Source organism: Mchenga conophoros, linkage group LG16 (assembly GCF_057382185.1).
Source record: "Mchenga conophoros isolate Kocher_MC1m ecotype Shallow Benthic linkage group LG16, M_conophoros_male_GT1.1, whole genome shotgun sequence".
NCBI lineage: Eukaryota > Metazoa > Chordata > Actinopteri > Cichliformes > Cichlidae > Mchenga > Mchenga conophoros.
Genome location: NC_140541.1, coordinates 33,478,035 through 33,504,244, shown reverse-complemented (window position 1 = coordinate 33,504,244; position 26,210 = coordinate 33,478,035). Strand labels below are relative to the sequence as shown.

General features: G+C 40.3%; 1 protein-coding gene across 19 annotated transcripts in view; it reads right to left on the bottom strand.

Moving 5' to 3' along the window:
* tns1b (tensin 1b) overlaps positions 1–26,210 on the bottom strand; it is a 195,152-nt gene that overhangs the window by 67,286 nt on the left and 101,656 nt on the right. For all 19 annotated transcript variants that reach the window (XM_085250708.1, XM_085250711.1, XM_085250706.1 and 16 more), the window contains one exon: positions 12,842–12,880. In XM_085250708.1, coding sequence (XP_085106834.1) covers positions 12,842–12,880 — 39 coding nt within the window. The remainder of the gene's footprint in view (positions 1–12,841; positions 12,881–26,210) is intronic.

Here is a 26,210-nt window from a genome sequence, read left to right as displayed (position 1 = left end):
TTCTAAATCAAGAACAAAGCAGATGTAATAATTTTATTTATTTGAAGCTACAGTTTAAAACTTCAGGATCTGATTAAAGCAAGAAGCTGTGGAGGATAGTAATGCATACCAGAATCCTGAATCTACTTTATAGCGAGACAGTTGTGTTTCTCATTTTGAATCACATTGGCCCATGTGACAGGGGTGCAAACTTGCAGATTTTAACTCTTAGCTGGCCTCCCTGTGCACACCGAATGAATGTGCTGTGGTCTGACAGCACACAACCGCAGGGCAGACTGCAAAAAACTCTTCAAACATAATCGTGATTAAACATAATTACAACAGATGCGAGAATAAAGACGAGAGCAAAACAAACACTCCTCTGTGGCCAAGAGCTTTGCAGCACCTGCGAGGCCAGCGTAAACACAAACCTCACAAGTATGTTAGTGTGCCCTTCTAATCGTGCCTCATGTGCCATTTCCATACAACTATTAGTCTGAGAGTGAGCCTTTGAACTTAAAATCATTTTCATCATAGATATTCAGATTTTGTGCCTCCTTTGCGCATCTCTTGCTCAGAGCTGTGTCATCATCGTGAACAAAGTCAGCTGAGGCTCATGAGAGGGGCTAAATGCAGGCCGTTGCTCTCCCACAGATCTACAAAATATTTCAGCTTTGGCTTAAAAGGAAAACAAATTCAGTATGCCTGGTTTCAGAGTGAGGATATCTGGGAGGTTTCCCAGTGTCTTTGGTTAATAATAATGATAAAGATTAGTTCTAGAGCTGCTAACAGCTACATTCTGTCAACATTCATTGATCTACATGTCTCCAAACTGAACAACCTGTGTCACTTTTCTACTCCATGTTAGTTTAGAATACTTGTGCATCACCTATAACACTAAACCAAAGATTTGGCAGATTTTGCCAGAATGCCGACAGCTGACAAAAAAGTAGAAAGCTCGGCGTGATTAAACTGTTGTTTCATCCAAGGTCCTTTTATACTGACACGGTTCTTGTGGTCCAGATGGTTTCTATCAAGCAACGCAACCAAAATGAAAGACAGGCTGTAGGCTCAAAGTAAGTCAGGTGTTTGTATATTACAACAGTCAATTTAGACCTCAGACCTCCCCTTCCTCCTCCTGCTTTACTCACATTGCGGAGCAACGGTAGCTGCTATGGGAAAAGAAGCATTGTTATAAGATCTGCGGCCACTAACTACATGTTGGAGAAGTGATCTAATTTAGTTTCAAATCTGTGTTGCTTTAAATAGTTAGAGAAAGAAAGGTTTGATGCAGCACAGATGGGCAGAGGCAAATTAAAGGAATCATAATAAAATGCTTTCTAATGTTATATAATTACATATATTCTGTTTCTGAATCATCTGTTCTTCCCATTTAATATCAGATCAGACTGCCTCACGGCTCGTAACGGCTTTGTTTTGGTGGTATAAGTAAAAGTTATTATACCTGAAATGAATCTCAGTGCAGAGGAGAACTCAATGGAAACATTAGGCCAGAGTTAAAGCAGAAAGTCTTTCTGTTCTCTGCAATGTTTACAGCACAGACTGTAGATAGAAGATGGATGTAGCTATTGTGCCATCACCACATGGTTGGCTAGGTGTCACTGTGAAGCCTAGAGCTGAGTATTTTGTTGTTTGGAAGCCATATCTGCCAAATAGGATTGCAGGGACACAATAGACCATCATTTAGAAAATGAATATCATCTTCTATGGTAGAAGACTTGAAAATAAAGATTGAAATCATAAACTCATCAGTAAAGTCTTTAATAAGGTTGTAAATCTAGGGAGCCAATTTTCCCACAGATTTCTATACAGCTAGAGTCGCCCCCTGCTGGCTAGCAGAAAGAACACAAGTTTAACTGACACACCAACTTCTCTTTTTATATTGGAACACTGACTACTGATGTTTTGGCTCAAGTAGAAGTTAGCATCATGTTTTTGTCATCAAACGTTAATGCCATTTGACATTGCAAATCACTTCCAGAACACAATACTCTGCTTATTCACTAACAAATTCTGAGTGAAGGAGTCTTTTAACTTAGTTACTCCCGTTCGTCTGTCCTTGTAAAAAGTGTCACGCGAAAACATACAGATGATAAAAGACCATCGACTCAGCCACGTGTTCGTCTCCTCTGAGCGCAGCACACCGTCACCCAGAGCTCTATCTGCTCCGCCACTGTGCCATGTGCTCTTTTTCACATGAACACAGTGGCTCCTTTGACCAATTTACCAAATTATAGCCCGCTGCTTTAAGGAGAGCAGAGGTAGTGAGCACGCTGGGAGTTTCCTCCCATAAGGGGCAGGGAAGAACGTAGACAGTGAGCAAGAGCCTGTCGGGCAAATGACCCAGGGCTAAATATACAGCTATGCATCTTTGGAGCTCGAGACACAACCCATTTAGCCCGGCCCAGGCGGCTTAGTGTGGACAGAAGAGTGGTTAAGATCACCACTTTGGGTGTGTGAGTGTGGGTGTGAGACACAACGAGAGAGGGACGGCGTTTATACATATATATATATATATACACACATATATATATATATACACACATATATATATATATACACACATATATACACACATACACACACACACATATATACACACATACACACACACACATATATACACACATACACACACACACATATATATATATATATATATATATATATATATATATATATATATATACACACACACACATATATTAGGGGTGCAACGATACACAAAATTCACAGTTCGGTTCGGTTCGATACTTTGGTGTCACGGTTCGATATTTTTTCGATACAAAAAAAATGTTCATGCCTTTTTAATTTGTCATTTATTAAAATTATAAATATATATTTTAACTCAAAAGTACAGTTTTTAAATTTAACCCTAACCCTTGTGCATGTTTTTTATTTTGACAGCGAATGCGCACCTGCGACCACTTATGTGCAGCCCTGGTTATTTAGCTCGTCATATCGCAGCCACAGAAATTCTTTTGTCCATGAAACCATAAAGCTGCACTTTCTTTTTGCCTTATAGTCTGATTTGTCATAACTTCTCCGTTTTGTGGTAAGCTTTTCTTTGGCTGTCACTTCTTCACCCTGACCTGTCTTATTTGGCTCAGCAGAACTAAAATATATATCTGTCTGTGAAGGTTCTCAGTCATCCAGGTCATCGTAGTCAAATATAAATCCTGCTGCTTTTACACACGTACTCACATAAGCTCAGCGATTCTCTGCGCGATCAACCTCTCACATGTGTAAGCTGCGGGAGATTTCACTTGTCATGTTTGCATAGTAAGCTAACGATTAATAAGACGATGTCAGAGGAATTGGTGCGCAAATTATCATCACTCACAGATCAGTGCTGTCGCTCTCTATACACAGTTCGCGCGATTGCAAAGTGAAAGCAAAAAAACAAGCACAAATTTAAACGCGATTTCAATATGTCACATATTGACAGTGGCTCACCGATGCCAATGACATAATTACCCAGCTACATTTCTGAAAGAATGCAAAAGCATTGACATATATTTTTCCTTCCTACAATAGCCCGACGGGCAGGGAAGAGATCGCTAGCTCCAGGACGTTGGGCTAGCGATATTGCGAGCCCTGTATCTGATTGAGGAATCACTCATCTTTGGAAAAGAGAGTTTATTACAGAGAAATGTCTCTTTCCAAAATAAAAGCTATACTATCCGCTTCTTCTGGGCTATATTCTCAGCAGCATATTAAACAGCTGTCTAAATGACTCGGCTAAGGTTAGTAGCATGCTTGCTTGTTTTTTTTCTGCTTCCACTTGTCTTTGCACTAGGATGATGTCGGTGTAAATGTGCAGTCATATTCGTTGTGTTCCCACTAGTGCTTTCAGGTTAATCTCGTTGAAATGACCTTAACGCCACAACATGGCAAATCTCCGTTAAGAGCTACCGCCGATCGCCCGTGCATGGGGCTAGACGGCCAACACGTTAACGAGCTAACTGCGCTAACACACTAGTTCCCACCCATGTAATTAAGCATTGCATGGCACATCCAACATACTGTTTTACTTTAGTCCATGACTGCTTACCTTCAGGGTCATATGTCACATGAAAACCAAAATAATTCCAAAAGCCAGATCTGAATGAGGGTGGGGGAGGTCCATGTTGTAAGGAGAGCTTAACTTCTGTCTCGCTAGCTTGCCCTGCGCTCTTCCTTCTGACTATGCTGTCTGTGTTGAGCCTCAGTGAATCTGCGTTCGACTACTCCGCCTAGGCTGCACTGTCGACCCTAGGCGGAGTAGTCAAACGCAGATTCACTGAGCGCTCAACACAGACAGCATAGTCAGAAGGAAAGTTGATAAAATAAATTACAAATTTTGTATTGTTCAATACATACGCGTACCGAACCAAAAGCACTGTATCGAACGGTTCAATATCGATACGAATATCGTTGCACCCCTAATATATATATATATATATATATATATATATATATATATATATATATATGTATGTATATATATGTGTGTGTGTGTGTGTGTGTGTGTGTGTGTGTGTGTGTGTGTGTGTGTGTGTGTGTCAGGCTCAGGGAGTGCCCCTCATCCTGTTGCCCTTTTCTCTCTGACTGGACAGCTTTTTTTCAGGACTTGCTTTCTTTGGAAACCTTGAAGAACACACACCACATGCATTGGCTGCGCCGTAGCTAGGCACCCGCGCTGCTCCCTGTCTTTACACTGCATTTTGGACTACATCCCACACAGAGCTTAGCGGCCTTAGATGTCCCTGTGTTTCAGCTAAGCTGCTGAATGATACAAAAAACTCATTTTACTTTGATGAGAAGCTATGCAGCAGCATTCCTTGGCAGCGAGATGAAACGTTAAATGCATGATCTGAAACTATCCACATTACACTAAAACGTACCGTCAAAGGACCTAATTTGCAGAGGAGGAAATGCATTCCAAAGCAACCAAAAAAACCTCATTAGTAAGACTGATGAATGCTATCTAGAACAGATCAAATAAAATGCTACACCATGATTGCTTGATGCTCTAGAGTGGCCACTTACGGTCTCAAATTACATTCAATTTGAAAATAAATTCAGTTGTTGGAAACCAGGTGTTGGCACCATCAGGATATCACTCTCAGTTTGAAAAGTCAATAAAAACTGAATATATCTAATTGCTCTCCTCCAATGTCATAAAGGCTTCAGCACTATGAGTGACACAGACTGTCTGATATGACACCAAACACCTGTAAAGTGTCTTGTGCAACAGTGCCTTCTAGTGGCGATAAGCACAAACTGTAGATCTGGACACAACGATGGTGGCTCACCTGATGCAGTTGTACAGTTACGAAAAGTTACATGTGTTAAATCTGCATTTATACACATATTTCTAAATAAATGTACATTTACAGTCAGCGTTTCCCCCTACTTCCAGGTGCTAATGCAAGTTATGATCAAGTTGATGTTTGACAATAACCTAAAAAAGGCAATCGTGCTCCAGTGGTGCATCTCCTGATGTTGGTTTCCTATGTTTTCAGTAAAAATCAGCCATTATGCATACAGACATGTAAAATATACACACATCTGCATAGGATAGAAGCACATTAAGGGCCAGTAACTCCCCAATCAGTACTTTATTAATAAGAGGCCTTTCTGCATACAATAACATAACATCAAAGCAAAAAAACCTGATTCCAAATTTGTACGATGGTGCAAAACAACCTGCAATGAGTCATTTTCTGTTATTTTTTATTTTTTGTTCATAGGAGAATTGCACAGAATCGAAATACAACAAACAACAACAACATGGCACCGCTGAAAGTTAAAAACGGTAATACAGACTTATAGCCAAGCTCTCCTACTTCATCAACAACAGCACACACACACAGACACACAGCTGTGCCTCTCTCATGCTCCATGCTCCTTCATCTGCAGCGTTCACATAGCCACGTCCCAGAAATGTAAACACATTGCTGAGGAGGCAGGGCCTGTGTGCATCTAAGGTTGGGGTTAAAGTTGGAGTGTGTATGCTTGTTCTCAGTTCCTCCCCCTTTGGGGTTAGGCCCTAACATGCCAGGGATCCCTGAGGACCCGGGGTAAAACAGAGCGGCCGGTCCTTGCTGTGGGAAAAACCCTTGAGCCGGCCGTGACCCTAAACCACCCCTGACATCGCTCTGTTTCCTCACCCCCCGCCTGTCCCTGCTCCTACTGATACGGACCTGGCCGCTCGCTCCGTTATGTAACCACAAGCCTTTTCTAACATGTGCGAGAGGGGGGGAGTATGCAAAAGCATCTGCCAACTATTTTTACTTCTAACGTGTATGTGCAACGAGAGTCTAATAAGTCACGCTGTCATGGACACAAACAAAGACACACCTATTAAACAAGCTGCTTCTTCTTTTGTGCTCTAGTACATGCTAGTACGGTAAGAGCGCAAAAATTCCATAAAAACAATGATATGTTTCTTTGGTAAGCATGTCTCATGAGGATTCAAATGTTGTAGTACATATGGTTTTTATTTATTTTCCAAAAAAATATGAAGGATTTGGTTTAGACAGCAAATTACAGAAATTATAAAATTAAAATGTGAAAACGATGTTTAATAAGTCTTTCATAGTGATGTGTCATCAACTGAACCTACGACTCTGCTCTGCTTTACTAAGATTTATAGCAACTCTGAGCTCATTGTTTAGCTGTACTATTTTGGTTCAGTCATCGCTCTCATAGCGTCATTTTCAGCTACAGAAGGCAGCTGTGTTCAGCAGAAAGAAAGCTCTTATAAACCATATTTATATTATGTTAAGTTATACAAAAAAAGGAGACTGAGACAGAAGCAAGGTGGTGACGAACAGAGGAAGAATTAACAGCTGAAAGCCAGATGTGTCCCTCTGGAGGTGCTTGAGGTTGCAGCGGATTTCCAGATCATCATGTTGCTCTGTCACTGGTGGATAAACAATATATATTTAATGCAAAGCAGGCTTTTACCTTCTGAGGTACCAGTCATAAAAGCTTAGAGACCAATTGGTGACCTCTGGTTGCTAGGGAAAAATGTGTATTCCCCAAGTGATTGGCAAGTGGGCACAAAGAGGGTGCAAACTGCAACTGTTGGAATCAGTTCCCTAACCAATTAGCAATCGGAATACACATTCTTCTCTAACTGCATGTAGTTGCAAGGGGGTTGCAGACCAGTTTGTGGCCCTGTGTGATTGTGGTGTTTTTCACAGTAATTTTTATGTGAAAAAAATCAAACTTCTTTTATTATTTCAACAGAAATTGCTGCTGTATAAAAGACATGAGGTCCAGGTCAAAGACACGATGTTGGTTAGAAGCATCACTCCCAGATAGGTCTGTTTTTAGGTAAAGTGAGCAAACTTTATAACCAGATTTTATCTGATTTAGTTTTTACATCCCGTTGATCACTGAAATTTAAGTTAATTTATACATTCTTCAAAGTAGCTGCCCAAATAAGTGTCCACAATATGCTTACCTAGAATGTTTCTTTGATAATTGAATAATAGATAATAGAATGATAGTAGAATGTTATCATGCTAATACAGCTTATTCTGATATTTAGGCATTTTGTTACAACTCCACTTACTGAAAAGATTAAAACATCACTAGGAAAAAAAGTTGTGTTCTCACCAAATTATTTATTACTCAACATGTGAGGGAACAAGATGTAGGCGTGGCTAAAAACAGATTGTTAAGACTATGGTCAGGGGAAAAGGAAACCAATGCTGACTGCTTGTAAAGAGAAGCTAACTGTGGCAGTCTTATTGTGTTAACACAAATCACCCAACCAGACTCCCTACTAAGTATGGCATTGTCTGTGTAAAACTATTGAGGGATAACTGTCAGGATTTTTCAAGTAAAGATGGTCTATTTTGGTTTTAGCCATCAAACATGCTGATTTCCTTCGGGATTAATAAAGAATTCTGATTCTGATTCTGATTATTAATAGCAACAAAACTAAAGCAGTCATAAAAAAACCATAGATTTTCTGAAGGATATATTGGCATCTTATACCTTGCAGTTACTGAGTGACCATAATCTAAACTGACAGTCTTCATACTGTGTTTTCCAACACTGGTAAAAATAAATAACTGCTTAGCGTGCAAAAAAAGTCCATTCTGGTAATCAGGTCAGAGTGAACAGAACTGGAAATACTTGGACTGCAGCTACTAAGTTTGTGGGATGACTTCATAAAACTGCAATTTATAAGCCACTGTTCAATTGTAATTCACCATTGTAAACCAAAAGGCTCAGTTATTTTCAGTGTATCAGTTACAAGTATACTGGTATATACTTTTGGTGCATTATACATTTTGCTTTGCAATTTGATGCAAAGCAACCAAACTTGTATGAGCTTTAAAATGTTATATGTTCACAAAAAAGAACTGAATCTCTAGAACATGCACACTGCATTTGGATTGGAATTCTATGGAACTGGATAGAAAAAGCATGAAAGTTACTTTCTCCTAGTTGTTTAACAACCATCTCCTTAGGGAATTCACTCTGAGCAGTATGTAACTAATTCTTCTTACTGTCTAAACCAAAGTGCCGGAAGAGGAAAAACTTGACCATGATGTCCTATCTTTCACACAGCATCTTTATGTAATATCCACTTCAAACACCAATGCATTATGCTTTAGTTGGCTCTCAGTCCAATGTTAAACATGCCTATTTTATGTTTTAGTTCCTGCTTTCCCAGGGCTCTGCGAACATTCTGTAATTTGTAACCGGATCCCTGGTTGCTGCTTGTATACACAGCGTAACACAGGGCACATCGGGGAAATATGTGTGGTTCTAAACACAGCACTAATTGGACCACATCTACACCATCTTTGCCCTGCAGTTACTCATTACTCAGCGATGTCCTGGCCCTGTTCCCTGACTACACAAGACCTATATTAAAAAAAAATGGTGGATGACGTAGGTGTTAGTGGTTTATGGTTCTCTGAGTGTGTGCATATCTTTACTTGCGAGAACAAATGTGCAGCCTATCTCACCGGTGAGAACACCTAACATCTCCACGACAGCCCACATACCCTCATCTAAGGGCTGTGCAAAATAAAACTGATTCCTGGCAACATGAGCTCAACATGAGGGAATATCTGAGGAATGCTCCCAGCATGTTCTACGGCACACTGTGCACCCCTCAGTTGCTGTCATCTTCAACAGTTGAAGATATCTGAAACGCACATCATCACTTACAGTAAATGTTGGCATTACCTTCCAGCCGTGGGCTGAATCATTTCAAATTCACTCCAGAGGTAGTCACCAGTATATTGCTACAACATACTAAAATCACTAAGCACCAATTTCACAGTATCATTGACTTAATGCTGGTGCTGTTAAGTTTTATTCATATCTACTAAATTATTACTCTAACCGTTCATCTGGCTTTATCATCCACAGTTTGATTGAGACCAGAATAAAAATAAGTACATTTAAAAGCTGCATCTATCCAGCTTAGTTCACACAGTGCCCTGCACACTGTTGGACTAGCTTTGTGCTGTGCCCTTAAACCAGTTGCTATGGAGACAGATTTACCTTAAGCAATGAGAAAAGTCGATTCTCTTAACACTTAAATAATGGTGATAAGTCTGCACTCTTTTTTTAATGATATTTGATTAAATCAAAAGCACCACCAGTATCAAGAACAAACTTTTACTCCCAGCTGTTGTGATAACAGGTCCTTCAAAAGGGATCAGTTATGCTCATTTACAGTACAGCTCCCTACTTTTATTCTTGGTATCTCCTAGAGTAGGTCTGCGTCATTTAAAGTTCAAAATAATCATTTTTCCATCTTATACTGGGCCTTTATAGGGCCCTCGGATTCGCAGAATTGCCATAAACCTGCAGTCTATTAAATGACCACCAGGGGGCAATAGCTGTAGTTGCAAAATGACTTCGCTCCTGTAGAATATGGTGAAAATAGCCCTCGGCCCTGACCTTTGTAGACATTATCCTGATAATTTTTTTAAGGCTCAGTCACTACTTTGGGGTCACATTCAACAAACGATTACGTTCATTTTGCGAATTATTGCCATTATTAGAGTCTGAAAGGAGAATTATACAGGATGTGATGGTTGTTAGCCAATGAACATGCGGTTTGACTGTCAGCTGACCCCTTCACTCATTATATCCAATTTCAAAACACCAACCTGATTACGAGAAATCGGTCAGCTTAAGACTTTATGCGAGAAGTTCACAAACCAGTACATGACATCAGGGTAGCTACATCGCACATCTTTTATACTGTTTAAAACCAACCGGTTTTAGGTCCTCACACTTAAAGGCCACCCTGACATTCAGTGAAGTTTCTTCTGACTGGCCATTCCCCCTCAAAAAAGGTTTGAACAGCAGGACAATAGGGCCTCTGCATACCTAGTAAGGGCATTATGGATAGGCACTCTTGTTGACAGCCAGGATCCAAGAATAGAAAAAAAAAAAAAAGACTTGAAATTGAGTTTTTATACATAATAAACTCCACTTCAAATGCTCTGAAAAAAAGGCTTCGAACATCTGCAATTTCAACTCCACCTGCTGAGGAAGATCAAAGATTTCAAAAGCTCCCGCAGAACCTACTAAACACCTCATTGCAGTCATGATGATGTGGTTTAATGAAAAGCCAAAAACAAGATGCATTTGCTGTGAACCAATTTTGTTGCTTCCAAATTTTACTTTATTTTGGACATGTAAGGAATAAAAATGAAAAAAAAAATCCAAATTCAAATAAAATAGTAAACTCATTAAGCACTGCTTATTTTCATCTGTAGCCGAGTAGCAGCTGCATGAGATTCATTACATAAGGAGCGCGATCATCTGGTAATAAAGTTGAATTTCTTCCAGTTGTAGCTCGTCAATCTTACTGGAATGTCTGGATTAAAAAAAAAAACAAAAACCTTTCTATTTTTTTTTCAGCATTTTTCTCCAACTGAGTTAATATATGGTCAATCAGAGTGTACCTGATGCAGGGCAGTAAATCACGTTGCCTTTGGCTGTGAGCAAAGGAATTCACCAAACAAGGGCTGAGGAGAGCTGACTGAGAGCACACCTCAGGCCTCGCAGGCATGCACACTCTCACGTCCACCCACACAAGCACACACACACCATCCAGTTTCCTGTCACACACCAGAGAGGTGACGCACAAACACAATAACTTACTCATTTCTGTAATACATACTGCACTTTAAAAACCAAACACAGCAAAGCTTACCAACAAAAATTAACACCACAAGTCTTTGGAAAACTTCAGGTGCATAAAAGCAGGTGTCCACCATTGTGTTTATTTTTCATGCTTCCTATTTCCTCTTCAGTATCTGCAGTTGTATTTTTAGAAAATCAAAAAAAAGTGCCATTGTTTGTGTTGAAATCCATTGTTTCCCTCAGCTTTAACACTTCTGTGTTTCTTCCTCTCTCCTCAGCAGTACAGTAAAGACACGTCAACCAGTGTTTTACACCTCAGCCCGTCCGTGTTTATGGAGGCAATCAGCACCTTTAATGCAGGCATAAAAGCCTCGAGGGAGACGCCTTTTGGCAAGCTCAAGAGATAGACTGTCGAGATTTGCCCTGCAGTTACTGTTTGCCTCTGCTTTCTTCAGCAATACACAACCAATTAAGATATTATAATATTTTTTTAATCTGTATTTCAATATTACTAACAAAGTGTCCTCCACACTGCTTGAAAAATGTGGGTATGAAAAACATCATGAATGATAATGAATACAGTGTCTGTTACACAACTGTACAAATGCATTAAAAAAAGGTTTTAAAATTTTTCAATATTATTTATATGTGTATTTTTGACATGACACACATATGTCTAGCGGATAAATTGTTTTTTCTTCCTTACCATTGACTATTAAAATACTACTATACTACTAATAAACTACTTAAAACTCTGGATAAACACCTAAATTGGTGAAACTTGAACCTAGTCCATGTGATGGCTGCAGGAGTGCGTCAGATGAAAAAGGTGGAGGGAAAACTGATAGAGGCCAACAGATAGCGGTGAAGTCTATTTTTGTGGTAAAATCTTGCCCTCTGCATCCCAAAGGTGTTTCAGAAAGCAATGAACTCAAACACATGCCTTTAACAATGCCCAGAGAGCTTAGCCTCATGCCTCTGCACATCTCAAACAGATGTCTTCATGGAGAAGGCATCTAGTGCCAAGGCAACTGCAAGGATAATAACATGTTCTTTCTTAATTACTGCTGCTTTTAAAAACAAAATAAGACAATTTCAAGAAATATTTTCTGTGTGAGCACAGAAAAGTGCAGGGGATATTTGCTTTGGTTTGTCAAGCGCCCAAAACCATTTAAACACACAACATTCGATGAAGCGAGCAAGCGAATCATATCCAAGTCTAACACAGCCTCGTATGTCAATACCATATAAGGCAACCGAGCAAGCGAATATTTTATGGCTCTTGCAGAATCTTTTCATACCCAGAATACGTCCCAATTTGCTCTGTGTTATTTCAAAGACCAAAAGTCGTCATCATGATATAGCAGATTCAATAGCACAGCTTTTTATTTACCTTTCTTATCCAGAAGATTTTTTTAAACTTTTATTCCAAAAGCTATAACCTTTATAACCTTATCAGAACAGAAAATGAGCTGCCAAACAACGGTTAAGTCGAGCAATGTCAGGTTTATTTATATAGCCCCAAATCACAAGTTTGTCTCTGGGGGCCTCCAGATAATGGACCATTATCTGCTATAGTGACTGCAGTGTTAGTGTAGCTGATAGAGCATGTTACTTTCCAACCTTATTTGCAACAATTCTGCACCAAGACGGACACTGTAATAAGTACAGCATGGAAGCAATTACTAACACAAAAAAGAAAAGAAAGACTGTTGCTTACCAACTCATAGTTTGTTGCTGGAACACAAGATGAGGACACCTGAAAACAGAAAGACAAGCAGTGAGTTATGTGGATGCTAATTTGGAGTTAGAGAAACACTGTAAACAACAAGCACACTGGCAGCTAAATTTAGATTACAATTTATGGCTTCATATTTTCGACATGAACCCCAGATGCTTTAAGTTAGCACCCATGTGTTTCTCCATCTCCACTGTAGAATATACAACAAGCAAAGGACAAGCTTCTACAGAATTAGAGCTACCAGAAAGAGAAAAGGAAGAATCCCCTTCGGAAACAAACTAATGTAAAATAATATCTAAAAGTCGCCTCTGCTTTACTGTTTTAACTCCGTTCAGCTCACTGTTTTGGCTTTATGGCAACTTTTGTGCATGATGTTGAATTGAAAAAAGTATTTTTGTGACCCCCAAATGGCCAAAAAACAATGGATGCATCTTTAAATAAGGCTGATAATTCAAGAACTGTATGGACAGTGTTTAGCAGGTGCTGATTCGGAGCTACTGAGTTTAAAGACAAGGTAACGACAGACTGTTGTTGTACATGTTCACGTCCGACCCCTCGTACCGTAAGACCTTATTAAATTAAACAGAAGAACAAAGCGGTGGGACCGCTCCAACAGAACTCATGATCTGTCAAGTGCTCGGACTAATCCGATTACCATCCAACAGTTTCCATAATCATTCTGTGAGCTCAGCGTGAGGGCATGAGGCTGATAAACAGGAAGAGTATAATGATAATGGCTTCTAGCAGAAGATTCGAATGATGTGCGCCTAGAAAAAGATGCCCGCTTGATGAGCATGAATGCAAACAGGATGTCAACGTGGTGGTTGTTTCCTTCCTGTGCATGCCAGTCTTCTCATCCTTGGTTAGTGTTTCGTATCATTCTTCTGACATTTCTCATTTGGATTTTCACCAGTTAGTACCTTCATCTCATACATAACCGACTGACCGGTGATAGCACGGGGCAGCTTTATGATTCTAGAGTGCCTTTGTCATTGCTCTTTTCCTATATTCGAATTTCATTGCTATGCTCCGTCCGTTTTAGCTTTGAACGATTAGGCCTCGAGGTTATCACTGCTGTTAACCTCTAAGAGCACCTTTCATCTTTGCTACCGCTCCACCTCTCTCCTTATCCGAGACTAAACGAGTCATTGCTTGAAGACTGGATTTCTGCGATGTCGGAGTCTGCTTTGTGTTACTGTAGCACATTCTTCCTCTGCCCGCAATAATAAAATAAAAAACAGCCTTTGAAAAAGTGCGGTCTCATTAGGCCTTTCATGCAGCTTAGCGCAGTGTTGTTGGGCGGATATTGGCCAAAGAATTGCTCGCGTCATGTATCGCAGACTTCGCTTCACTGTTTTTGACCCTTCAAACTATGTGTAAATGTTGGCAGGTTCAGTGCCAGAGTTTGTGCGATTGATGAAGTCTCACTATGATTTAGTGGTTATGAAAATCCCAGCTGGAGCTCAACCACCGCTGGATTTTCTTGCTTATTGTTGGGCTGTATACTCATATGGATATGGATACAAAATAATCAAATATTTATTAGATCGGGTGACCGGATTCATTGGCCAATTTCCAGTCCCAGCCTTAACAATTTGAATTAAAAAGACCCAAATTAGCTAGCACTATGTACTTGTATAAACAACCCACTGTACTTTTGAAACAAAGTATGTTTTACTATGTGCCAGTTCTCAAAACCAAACTTAAAAGGGTCACTGGATAACTGCCACTGGGATGTTGGACGGCTGATTAGATTCACAAGGTTGAGGATGTGTGAGTCACCTTGGGTCATTACAGTCTCTTTTATAGCTGTTACCCCATCTGGAATACAGGAATGTTAACTCTAAACAGGAAATGACCTTAATCAGATTACATGATTTTAGTCCCTTTAGCAATGGAAGCAGCTGATATGCAAAAAGACAGTGCCTAAATTTAAGACAGGCTCCAACACAGTGGCTGTTACTACTTCAATGGAACCCTTCCATGAATGCTTGTTAGTTGTGAAATGCAATATCTCGACCGTGATACAGTCTGTTCCAATTAGGTAAAACATGAGGTAAGAGCAACACTTTTTTCACTGATTTCATGCTGTCTGTCACAGTCACCACCGTCCTAATATATTACCCGCTAGAATGGATTATGTCTGTTTTAACCTCCTAAGACCCGAACTCTTCCACGGCATGCATTTTTAATTTCTCTCTGATATTTGGGCTGATTGGGACCTGATGAACGTAAAACTATAGAACTACCAGATTTTTTTTTTACCTAATTTTTGTTTCTAAGAAAAACGAGAGCCACATATTAGGATATTCGTTTAAAATTTCGATAGAACAGTAGCGGTATAATGTCCTCGTAAGTGGATATCAGGCCCTTGTAGAGCAAAATTGAGAATTTTGGTCTAAATAACCCAAAATGTGTTGTCCACATATGTGGACGCCAGGTCCTAGGAGGTTAGAGAATTTTGTCTTACATGGTGAAGTGTGCCTGGAGATGACAGGATACAGTATTTACGTCTGCCTTAAATCAACCTCAGTTACAAGTTATTCTAGCCCTCCCATCCTTATCACTCGCGCTCAACAGCACACCGTTCTTCTCTCCCTGTTCCTTCAGGGGCCCAGGCTCCTTGGGCCTGGTCAGTGTTCTCACCTGACGCTGTCCCTGCCCCTGCCCCATGCTGTTGACAGCTCATCCACCTGCAGTCAGTCATCACCCAGAGTGTTCACATGCACGGAATTTCAAGTGATCAAGTTTTTGCAATATCTAGTCTGCATACTTGAACAAGAGCATGCTTTTATCTTGACTGTAAACCATGTTTAGGCCCTTTCATTATCTGTTATGAGCTCAGAAAGATAGCTAAAGTAATACCAAACAGAACAGTGTGTTTAAAACATCCATGCTTCATTTCATCCTACCATTTCTTTAAAGTTAATTTGCAATAAAAGCCTATATGCTACGCTCGACGGCCCATAGCTGCACACACAGGTGTTTTCACTTATATTGTCTAATCTTCTCAGGGCTGTGTGGGCATGTGCAGACAGTGATTGATTGACATCTTTCTTACTCTGCTGTTACTTCTCGTGTGCCTGTGGGGGTAAACTTGTCTATTAGTGCATGGAGTTTCAGTGACCTTATGTTATTCCCACCAGAGCTCTGCTCAACTTCTACTAAAGTAATAAGAAAATGCAATAGACAGAGAGGCAGTTCTGCGAAAAACTAAAACTAAAAAATTTAAAAAAGCTAAAAAACTAAACTAAACTTGCTTCCTCCACAAGAGCAAGTAGCAGCCAGTTGCTCCTATTCAAACGCACCTGAGTAACTGATCATCAGCAAGCGTTAGCAACTCTATGAAGGCAGGAGTTTTGGCAGTTTGCTGATCCGGGGCATGCAGGCATACAATGCCACAATAATCCCAGGAGTGGACATTCAAACAAATTCACCCCAAGGTCAGCTCGAGCTTTGTGCCAGGTAAGAAACCGTAACAAGCCAAGAGCTCAGTTAGCATTTTAAATACTAAAGTTTATGGACTGATGCATGGCTTAGGTTTGCAAAGTTGCATGTAAAGAACATATTAGGACAAACACATCATACCAAATGTCAGCACAATGAAGGAAGGGTGATGATTTTGGCTTATTTTGAAGCCAGAATACCTGGGTGCTTTGTAGTTATTGAATTGATACTGCTGTGTATACCAAAGTACTCTTAAGTATTCTAGAGTCAAATGTGAAGCCTTCTGTCTGACAGCTAAAGCTTAGCTCAAACTGGGTCATGCAGCAGGATAAGCACACTAGCAAATTAAGAAAATAAGAAAGTAAGTAAAACACAAGGGGGGGAAAGATATTAACAGAGAGGAGAACATTGGTGCTGATATGTGACTTAAAGGTTGTACTGTTCTGTCAGGAAGGAGCAGAAATAGCCATGAAGGGTCTTGTTTGGTGAGCCCCAAAACAATGAACACTACTTTGACTGGGCTACATTTCATTCGAAGAATCAGCCATCAGATAAACAGTTATTAGATCCGATGCACTGTACAGAATAAGTGGAAATGTAATCGTTAAATGCGTCATTTCGAAGACAGCGGCCAAAATGGCAGAACAGAACATAAAGAGCAAGTTCATGAAGGCGCCAAAACATTTATTTAGTTATTGCAACTCAGTTGTCATGACCAATAAAATTCATTCATTTTATTTGCAATTAAATTATGTTTGATGCAATATCAATGACAAATTAGCGAATGGCGCCACTGTAATGTAACCGCTGATTAGAAGTTCAGATTGAGACTGTAGGTAGTCTGCCCACATTAGAATAGCTCACATTCTCCCTCGTGCTATGTAGCTGCTTCACTGGGACTTGGTGCCATTGTACTGTTGCAGTCAGAGTCAGGGTCCACCAGAAACCACAGCAAATATTTATCTAAAAGCAGGTGAGCACTTAGCAATGGGATAGCCGCAGATCAAACAGCAGGAAACCACTGAATGAAACAAATATTTCCAACACGAGAAGTCTGCATGGGCAAAACTAAAAGTGCATTAATTTACTTTTCAATAGAAGCGTGAGCATTAAAACGTTTCAGGATAGTCGTCAGTCGAGTCCGCCATGTTGGTCCAGAATTAAATATCTAAAGAACTTTGGTACCTAGACATTAAACTCTTATTTTGGTCCTCTCCTCATTTTTCCTTTTGAATTACAGATACATATATTTATGTAAATGCTGCAATGATCATTGCCATCTATGGAAATACTGCTCTAATATCAAATCTATGTGGCTTTCATATTGCATGGGGGAACCATGGCTCCTAATGCATACATGCCAATGCAGGCAGAGAACTGCACACAATCAAATTAATCACAAGTTACTGATGTTTCAACATACTTTAAAGCAGGTTTGTTACTTTAAAAATCTCAAAACTGTATTTATGATACAGAATACTCTTTAGTTAAAAACTAAGGAAGCATGATTTTCACACCTAAATTCTTATCTTCTATTAAAAGCAGCAATGACAGTTCTAGACAAACAGTTTCAAGACAAACGTTTGCTATACCCTCTGCACCTTCAGCTGTCTTTTGATACAACATATATCCTCTTTATTGCATGAGGATGTAACCATCAGTAACATTGTGTCTGTCCATTACCAGCTATTTCATTTTGTACAAATGGACAAGTTTGTGTGTTTTTCCATCTGACCACATGCATTTTTAGAGAAAAACAAGTTGGGACCCGCACTCAAAAAAAAAAAAAAAAAAAAAAAAAAAAAAAAAAAAAAATATATATATATATATATATATATATATATATATATATAAAAACATAGAATATTTCAGCATCTATTGGAAGAAAAGCCAGAAGTAGCCACAGCTGCTGTGTCAACCTCAGCTGTACATTGTAGATTTCATGCTTTAAGAAGTCAGATTTCTGTAAGTGTATCCAAACACCCCCATGGAAAATGAAAGGATATTTTACACTACTGCAAAATAAGCTCAGATTACAGCACTAGCCTCAGTACTATAGACCCACACATAAGGTATATTGTTGACCAGAATCAAACGTGCAAACAGCCCATAGAACGAAATGCAATGGGTCCAGTGTAACCATGGCTTCTGAATAATGTCTGAATTTAGATGAAAACCTACACAAAGCCTTTGTCCGGGCTCTGCGGTGCGAGAGGAGGAAGCCTGGTGAGAGTGTGTGTTGATGCTATCGGCAGTATTCAAATGAGTGTAATATAATAAAGGATAATTGTGTTGTTGCATTCCATACATGCTTCTGTTAACTGCATTAAACAAGGGCCCATTTCCTGCAGACAAAAGTCCATGTCAGATATCCCTGGCTCGTATGACGGCGTTCACATGCAGTAAGCTTCCTGCTAGCCGCTGACACACTCCAGAAACTGACACGATATGTAACCGATGTCATTCTCCCAGATCTGAATATGTTAATGACCCCACCAACGACCCCACCAACGAACCCACCGGCGCGGCACGGAGAAAAAATGAATCGATTCATTATTTGGGTAAACAAATACCGCTATGCCTATTTCTACAAATCTCAACCTTCACGGAAGAAAATCAAACACAGAGATGGACGTTCCAGCTTTACTTCAAGCAGCAAACCGATTTCCATGCAGGTTAGCTCACTCTCCACCGTGGAAAAGAGCGTGGGAGGGCATGCGCTAGAAAACTTTCTCCAGCTCTCTGCACTGGCATATAAACACACGGCTTCCCTGTGTGCTTTTATGTTTATCCAGATCTTTGCATCTGGCACGTCCCGGCCGAAATATTCACTGTGCAAATTCAATTTGCGAGGCGTAACGAGTAACAGAAGGCTTTTCTGTGTCCGTGCTGGTCGAGTGTGCCAGAGTGCGGCTTCGTATGGACTTATTGGGATATTATCAAAGCACAAAGGAATGATGGGAGAGCTTTGGTCCAAGCAACTATGCCCTCTTCACTTTGCTTTTTTCTCCTTCTTGATCCATATTCATTATTTTATTAGAATTCTGATGCATCTATGCGGGCTGAGTAGGAATTCCTTCTTTGCCCGATGTATTTTTCTTTTTTCCTAATGTACACTTCTGCTGCTTTACATCCACATATTTTTCTTTCTTGTCTGTCTCAGTCTGTGTGAACGTTATGGCCTCTTTGTTTCCCTCAAGGGAAAGTTGTGGAAAATCTCAGATTTATTGGCAGATTGGACTGCAGGACGTGTACACGACTGAGCCGCTGTCTCCAAACACTGGTCCTCATCTCGGCGCTGCTGATTTATGTGTCACAGAATGAGAAGCACTTCAGGAATGAAGAGGCATGTACGCACGGTTGTGTCTGTTTTTCTTTTGTCAGCATATTTAAGTACACGTCTGGGATTATTATACTGTACTATACAGTATTTGGGTGTATACAGTATAGTATCTTATAGCAAAAACAATTAGGACATCAATTAATTATTCACCACATTGGGGACTTTTGCACAAAAAAATCCATCTTTTCTAGAAAGGCTTTTTATCATCCGTCTTTGTATTACTATAAAAGCGTCTGGACTTCTTTAAGTTGCTTGAAGACGTTTCACCTCTCATCCGAGACGCTTCGTCAGTTCTAGGGTCAAATGGTGAAGAGTCCCAGATTTAAGCCCTGTGGGAGTGTTCTCCCAAGAGGGATAATGGACCTCCTAATGAACCTCTACCTAATCACTGAAGAACTGAAGAAACATCTCAGATGAGAGGTGAAACGTCTTCAAGCAACTTAAAGAAGTCCAGACGCTTCTTTCCAAGCTTCTTAGACTACAGTGGTTCCCAAACTTTTTTTGCTAGGCCCCCCTTTGTTTTACAAGAAAAATGTAACCCTAACCCACGTCCTCCAACCACACACACCCATATTTTGCTCCATTGCGGCTTATTTCACACCTCAGACATTTAGTAAACAATTAAGCAAATACAAGTAATCTGCAATAAATTACAGTTAGTAAGAAAATAAACTACTAACTCTGCGTCCACACCTACACGGGTATTTTTGAAGACGCAGCTGTTTCGTCCACACGTAAACTGCGTTTCAAATCACTGAACACGGAGATTTTTTAAAACTCCTTTTTTACGTTTACGTGTTGACGAGGAATACAGAGTTCTTCACGCAACGTCAAAAGGTATGTGCCTTTTTTCACGTCACGCTGTGCGCCACGTTATTGTTTACATGAGATGAATTGAAAAATGGCAGATAGTCAGATTAACAGTATTTTGTCTCCATCTTCAGGTTTTACACGCTTACACATACACATGCAGTTATTGTCCCTCTATTTAGAAAGGCAGAGGCATCACGGTGTGATTATTTTACATGTAGTTGTTTTTTTCCTGTGTAATAATATTCAACATTGCTAACAATGAAGTTGGTTTGGAAACATATTCAGCTATGGTTCATCTCCTGCTTTGCGTTTGTGGAGGCGCCCCGTGCTAGCAGTGTCCAAGCGTTGTTTTTTTTCCCCTTCTCATACCGCGCCCCCCCTAGGGGGCGGGCCCCACACTTTGGGAAGGTCTGGACTACGATGACCTGGATGACTGAGAACCTTCACAGACAGTCTAAAGCCCTGTTTGCATGGGGCTAGTACAGGGGTGGGCAATCTCAGTCCACGAGGGCTGGTGTCCCTGCAGGTTTTTTGATGTGTCCTCGAACCAACACAGCAGATTTAAATGGCTAAATTAGCTCCTCAACATGTCCTGAAGTTCTCCAGAGGCCTGGTAACGAACTAATCATGTGATTCAGGTGTGTTGACCCAAGGTGAGATCTAAAACCTGCAGGACACTGGCCCTCGTGGACTGAGATTGCCCATCCCTGGGCTAGTATTACTCTGGATCACTCATGATTTGCAATAATTGCAGAGGTGTGAATCAACCATGTCCATAATTTCCAATATAAAAACATTCCACCACAAATTACCCACCTCATTTTACAATTAAGAGGTTATGCAACCATTTTAAAATTGCATGTGCAATTGCCGCCTCAGGAATTTCAGCTTTGTATTTCTTTCTTTTTGCAAACCTTTTTGTGTACTGGCAATTAGAAATAGATGTTTGGACTGCATTGTTAGTGGTAATTCTGAGAGGCTCGTGTCCAACCCTAACCCTTCAGAAATAGTGAGACGCAAAACATGTGCGACAGCATTCGGTAAAAAACACGTTGCTGGCTTGAGTTAGTTTGTGTCAGTCTATTAAGATTAACTTTGGGTCTGTAGGTGTCAACCACACATCTCATCTCAGTTCTGATCCTCTATGTGTGCACTATAAAAGAAAGCCACAGCTAAGTCCATCACACTACCTAGCAAAGATTAGCTAACGCTAACTTTATTCACTGCCACAGTGATGATAAAGAGATACAGATAGATGTCAAAAGATTTTTGAAACGAAAAACCATCATAATGAGCACACAGTTTGTTTCTTTGCCTGTGTAGGAGCAAATTGAACCCCGGAGGGATCAGACAGCCTTTGCATGTCCCTGCCATGCTTATTCTCCACGGCTGCAGCTCAAAGTGGCCTTCAGCCTGCTCATTCTCACCCCTGTCTTTGTTGGACGGGGCTGACAGCGTGGTGAGGGGAGAAGCTGCGGCTTGTTTCTTTTGTTCTAAAGTTACAGCGGGGGTCACGTTCCCTTCCCAGGGTCCTTCAGCTAAGAGCTGGTATTTACCAGCACGCTGATTTACACATTTAGCATGGCTCTCACTTTCTGGCACCAGGCCAAGCGGCTGAGGACAAGAAGAGGGGGTTAAGAAGAAGGCAGCCATGAAGAATCAGGGTTCAGAGGGTGGTTTATGTCCTCTGGTGAGTTGGCAAGCTTGCCATCTTCTGTGCCATTTTTCCTTTGACATTTTGGGCATTGTGCTTGTGTTTGCTCCCTCACCCACAGTCAGATGCAAAGATCAATACCAATTTCACTGCTGTGCTTACAGTATGGATAAACCTTTGCAAGGCATTTTGCCAAGCTTTGCTGAAAGACAGCGAGCAGAGAGAAACTTCAGCTTCTGTCAGAAGTCTTTCAGCATCTCCCCATTTTATATCTCAGTGACACATGTTCACATGAAGACATTTTTCCACATGTCGTCATTTGACATCTGCTCACTTGCAGGAGATGTTACTGTAGGAACGGCCCTTAAAACACGCAAACAAATGGAACAAGCCAGAACAGACAGAAATAATGGGTCAAAGTCATAAAAGCAGAAATGAATGCTTAATACAGAATAACAATTTTTGTCTCATAAACATTTGGTAATAAAACCTTTAATTTCTTTGATTCATGTCTCAGTCTTTATGATGACATATGTTTGCATCCTGGAATATGATTTGATTACAAAAGACTTGCATTCAGAGTTGAGGTGAACACTGAGCAGGAATGTTAAAACACTTTTAATGTGTCAAACTCTGCACATGCATTTTTCTGCAACAGTAAATATCAAATATGCTCAAAGAAGCAGTTCACAAACATTTTAAGCATAGCTGGACTTTTGAAACTAAGGCATTCCCATCCCAGAGTGTCACATACTGCCATTTTGTGGCATCTTCTGGCGTCGGTGGTTTGACACACCTAGCATATTGGACGCCACAGAACGAGGACGTGTAGATGGAGGTGGTGTAAGTCACGAGTCAAGGACTGGGGTTAGTGTTGTGTTTGGAAGCTCATATTTTCTCATATTCTTCTGATTCTTTTCACTGGCTGCTTTGTTAATAGCAAATTAGTTTATCAGAACGAGTGACAAACTTACAAAATCAGCAAGAACGAGCAGCTAGACTCAAAGTCTCAGTCAGTTATCAAGTGCTGCTCTAGTGCTTGTCCACATCATCCCTTGGCATCTGCGTGTTCCTAAACATGAAACTAAATGACTGGTTGAGCTTCACGCATGACTGGGCCACTGAAGAAATGTTGAAGCCAGCTCAGCTTTGACTTGTGCACAAATCAGTGGTGTGAACAGAGAACCATAAGGCACTTGGTGCTTTACGTTTAAATGCTGTGGGTGAGCATTTAAACGTAAAGCTAAGTGTCCAAATGCAACAACTAAAGAGTATGACAAGCATTTCTCCGTTAAACTCAGTGAATCATGCCAAAGGAGACCTTTCTAGTATCCATGAGATCTTTTGACACCCTGGGAATGAGACCCTCCATATTTTTATTACTAGTTTAGAGTAGCAGTAGCTCTGCATGATTCACAGTTTAAAATAATCTTTATTTATCTTACACTGAGCTTTGGTGGAGCCACTCAAATCATCCTTTGCTCCCTTTAAGATAACTTTCTCCTGATTGGCTGCCCCCCACCTGATGTTGAGCTTTAAACAGCAAGTGGGCGGAGCTTCTATGTTCACAGCCAGAGCAATGTTCCTACAGTAAGATGACCTTATTAGGTATACCCACTCTCAATGACATCACACAGAGCTAGGAATAGACAAAATGGTTCAAAACAGGGTGTTAGAGCAGTGTGAAGCCTGAGCTTTGGACTCGCAAGGTCACATTTGGCCATGTTTATTTTAAGCATCCACCATTGTAATAGTATATACAAAAAGAGAAGAGAAGGAGAAGCATAATAGCTCCATTTTAAATTTCCATTTCTACAATTATGCCCCGTTTACTGATTACGAACACATGATGTGATTAAAATCAACAGAACATTTTTTTTATTCATATTTGCGTATTTTGGAGGGGAACTGTTATCTCAACATTAGATTGCATTTGCACGAGAAGCGTCGAGATCTTGGAAAGCAACAGGTTGATGTCAGGGGAGAAAACTGGACAAGCTGAGACGAGCCTGTGCAGTCAAACTGTGCACAGCTGTTATGTTATAACCTCAATGAAAAAGAAAAGGAAAGAAAAACCCCACAAAGGGAAGGATATCGTTCATTTAACTGCAGCACTAAGTCACCTGCACGCCTACACATTTAGCTGTTTTCTAACGACAGATGGATGGGTGAGTTTGGGTTTCACATTTAATCCCACCAAAGTATCTCCCTCCTTTATCTGCTTCTCCTTCAAGTCCCGTTTTTTTTTTTTTTTTAACAAAACTGATGTTCATCATGCACTCATCAGCAGTTAAACATCAGCTGTTAAACATAGGATTACGTAAGAATTTCTATTTGCTCCATTTTGCTTTGCGCACAATCACTCATTTCTGACATTCGATCAGTATGAAACAAAAAAATCTGCAGAGAAAACACAGATCCATTCAAAGATCTGGATAACTTGACTCAGCTGAGCATTAATCACTGCCGCACTGTGTTTCCAGCACAAATATTAATATCCTAAATAGAGCTATTAATAATACGCATAAGAAAGCAAACTCACCACTGCCATTAACAGGTCATGAACAAGTTGGGCAAAACTATCCTGGCCATTAAAATCTGATCTCTAGCAGTTACACTCCTATATACTTCCTGGCAAGCTTTAAAAACACTCCACAAAGCTGAGAAACTATATTTTATGTTTTATAAAAAAGATTAAAGGCATATTTGTACTCAGGCCCAGACAAGCCTTTCTCCCATCTTTTAGCTCTCCAGCCTTCAAGTGAGTCCAAGCAGCTTGGTGAAAAATCAGGAACCTGGCACTGATGTTTCCTGCCTTTCTGGTCAGTACTATAAGCCCCGCTCGACACCAATCAGTCATGAAAAGCAAACAACAATATGAAGGTTTCTGGTAAAAGCGAGGAAACAGGTCTGCTTTCTATAAACATTCCCCACAGAGACATGGAGGCTTGATAACAAAGAAGGAGAAAAAAGGAAAAGAAAACAACCTCCCGCCCTCCTCGTGGACTTCTGGCACACACACATGAACATACCTCGCATGGTGTTCACATGGATGCTCAGTCATGTGGACACTAAAATGCTTTCACATCTCACATTGATTTAACGGGATAATTTACCTTCTTACCCAGAGAATAAAGTGACATAAAGTTTGCATTGTTTTTATGTTTTCCATATATATCATGTTAAAAAAAACTCAAAATGCAATGATGGGATAAGATGAATCTTTCAAACTGTTTTTGAACCAAACATTTGTGACATTTAGACTTTGCTCAAGTCTAAATGTCATAAACTTTATCCATCCATCCATTTTCTTAATTCCTTATCCAAACAGGCTCATGGTGCGCTTGGAGCCTATCCTAGCTGACACTGGATGAGAAGCAGGATACACACTTTGGACACACCTCAGAGAACACAAACTCCATACAGAAAGGCCCAATCCAACCCGCCGGGTTAAAAGTAGCTTTCTTGCTGGAAGGCAGGAGTGCTTACCACTACACCACCATGCTGGCCTCATCTAATCAGGAGCTGGTTCACCAAATCTGGAGGAAATCTTAAAAGAATCAGTGATGAAATAAGTGGCCACAGAGGTTCAAAGCTACGGCATCTTGTCGAAGGCTATTACGCGTCAAAGTCAAGAACTAAGTCCAAAGCAAACTTAGAAGACCTGGAAATCAAATCCTGAGACATGACCTCATCAGTCTTCTCTCATATCTACTGTGCAAACAATCTGAAAGATGTTTAAAAAAAGTTTCAACTCAGTGGTGCAGGTTCAGCAATAATGAGATCAAAAACAAACCATCCTGATCGCAGTCAAGCTATGACATCAGAAAATCAAAATGTTTACATCTTATACAAACCCTCGGAAACTAGAAGAACTGAGTGAATACCTTCAGGGAAAGCATAACAAAGCAGAAACTGTGTTTTTTATTGACCTTTGGGCAAAACTGGCACGAATGGTGTACGAGGGGCATAAAGGCTTAAAAAGAGCCAAACCATCCCAACTAACGTGTGCATGTAAGGGCACCGGGATAACAAAAGGTAAATAAATCTTTCAAGACTCTACATGTGGCTCAGTTCCCCTGGAGGAGCCA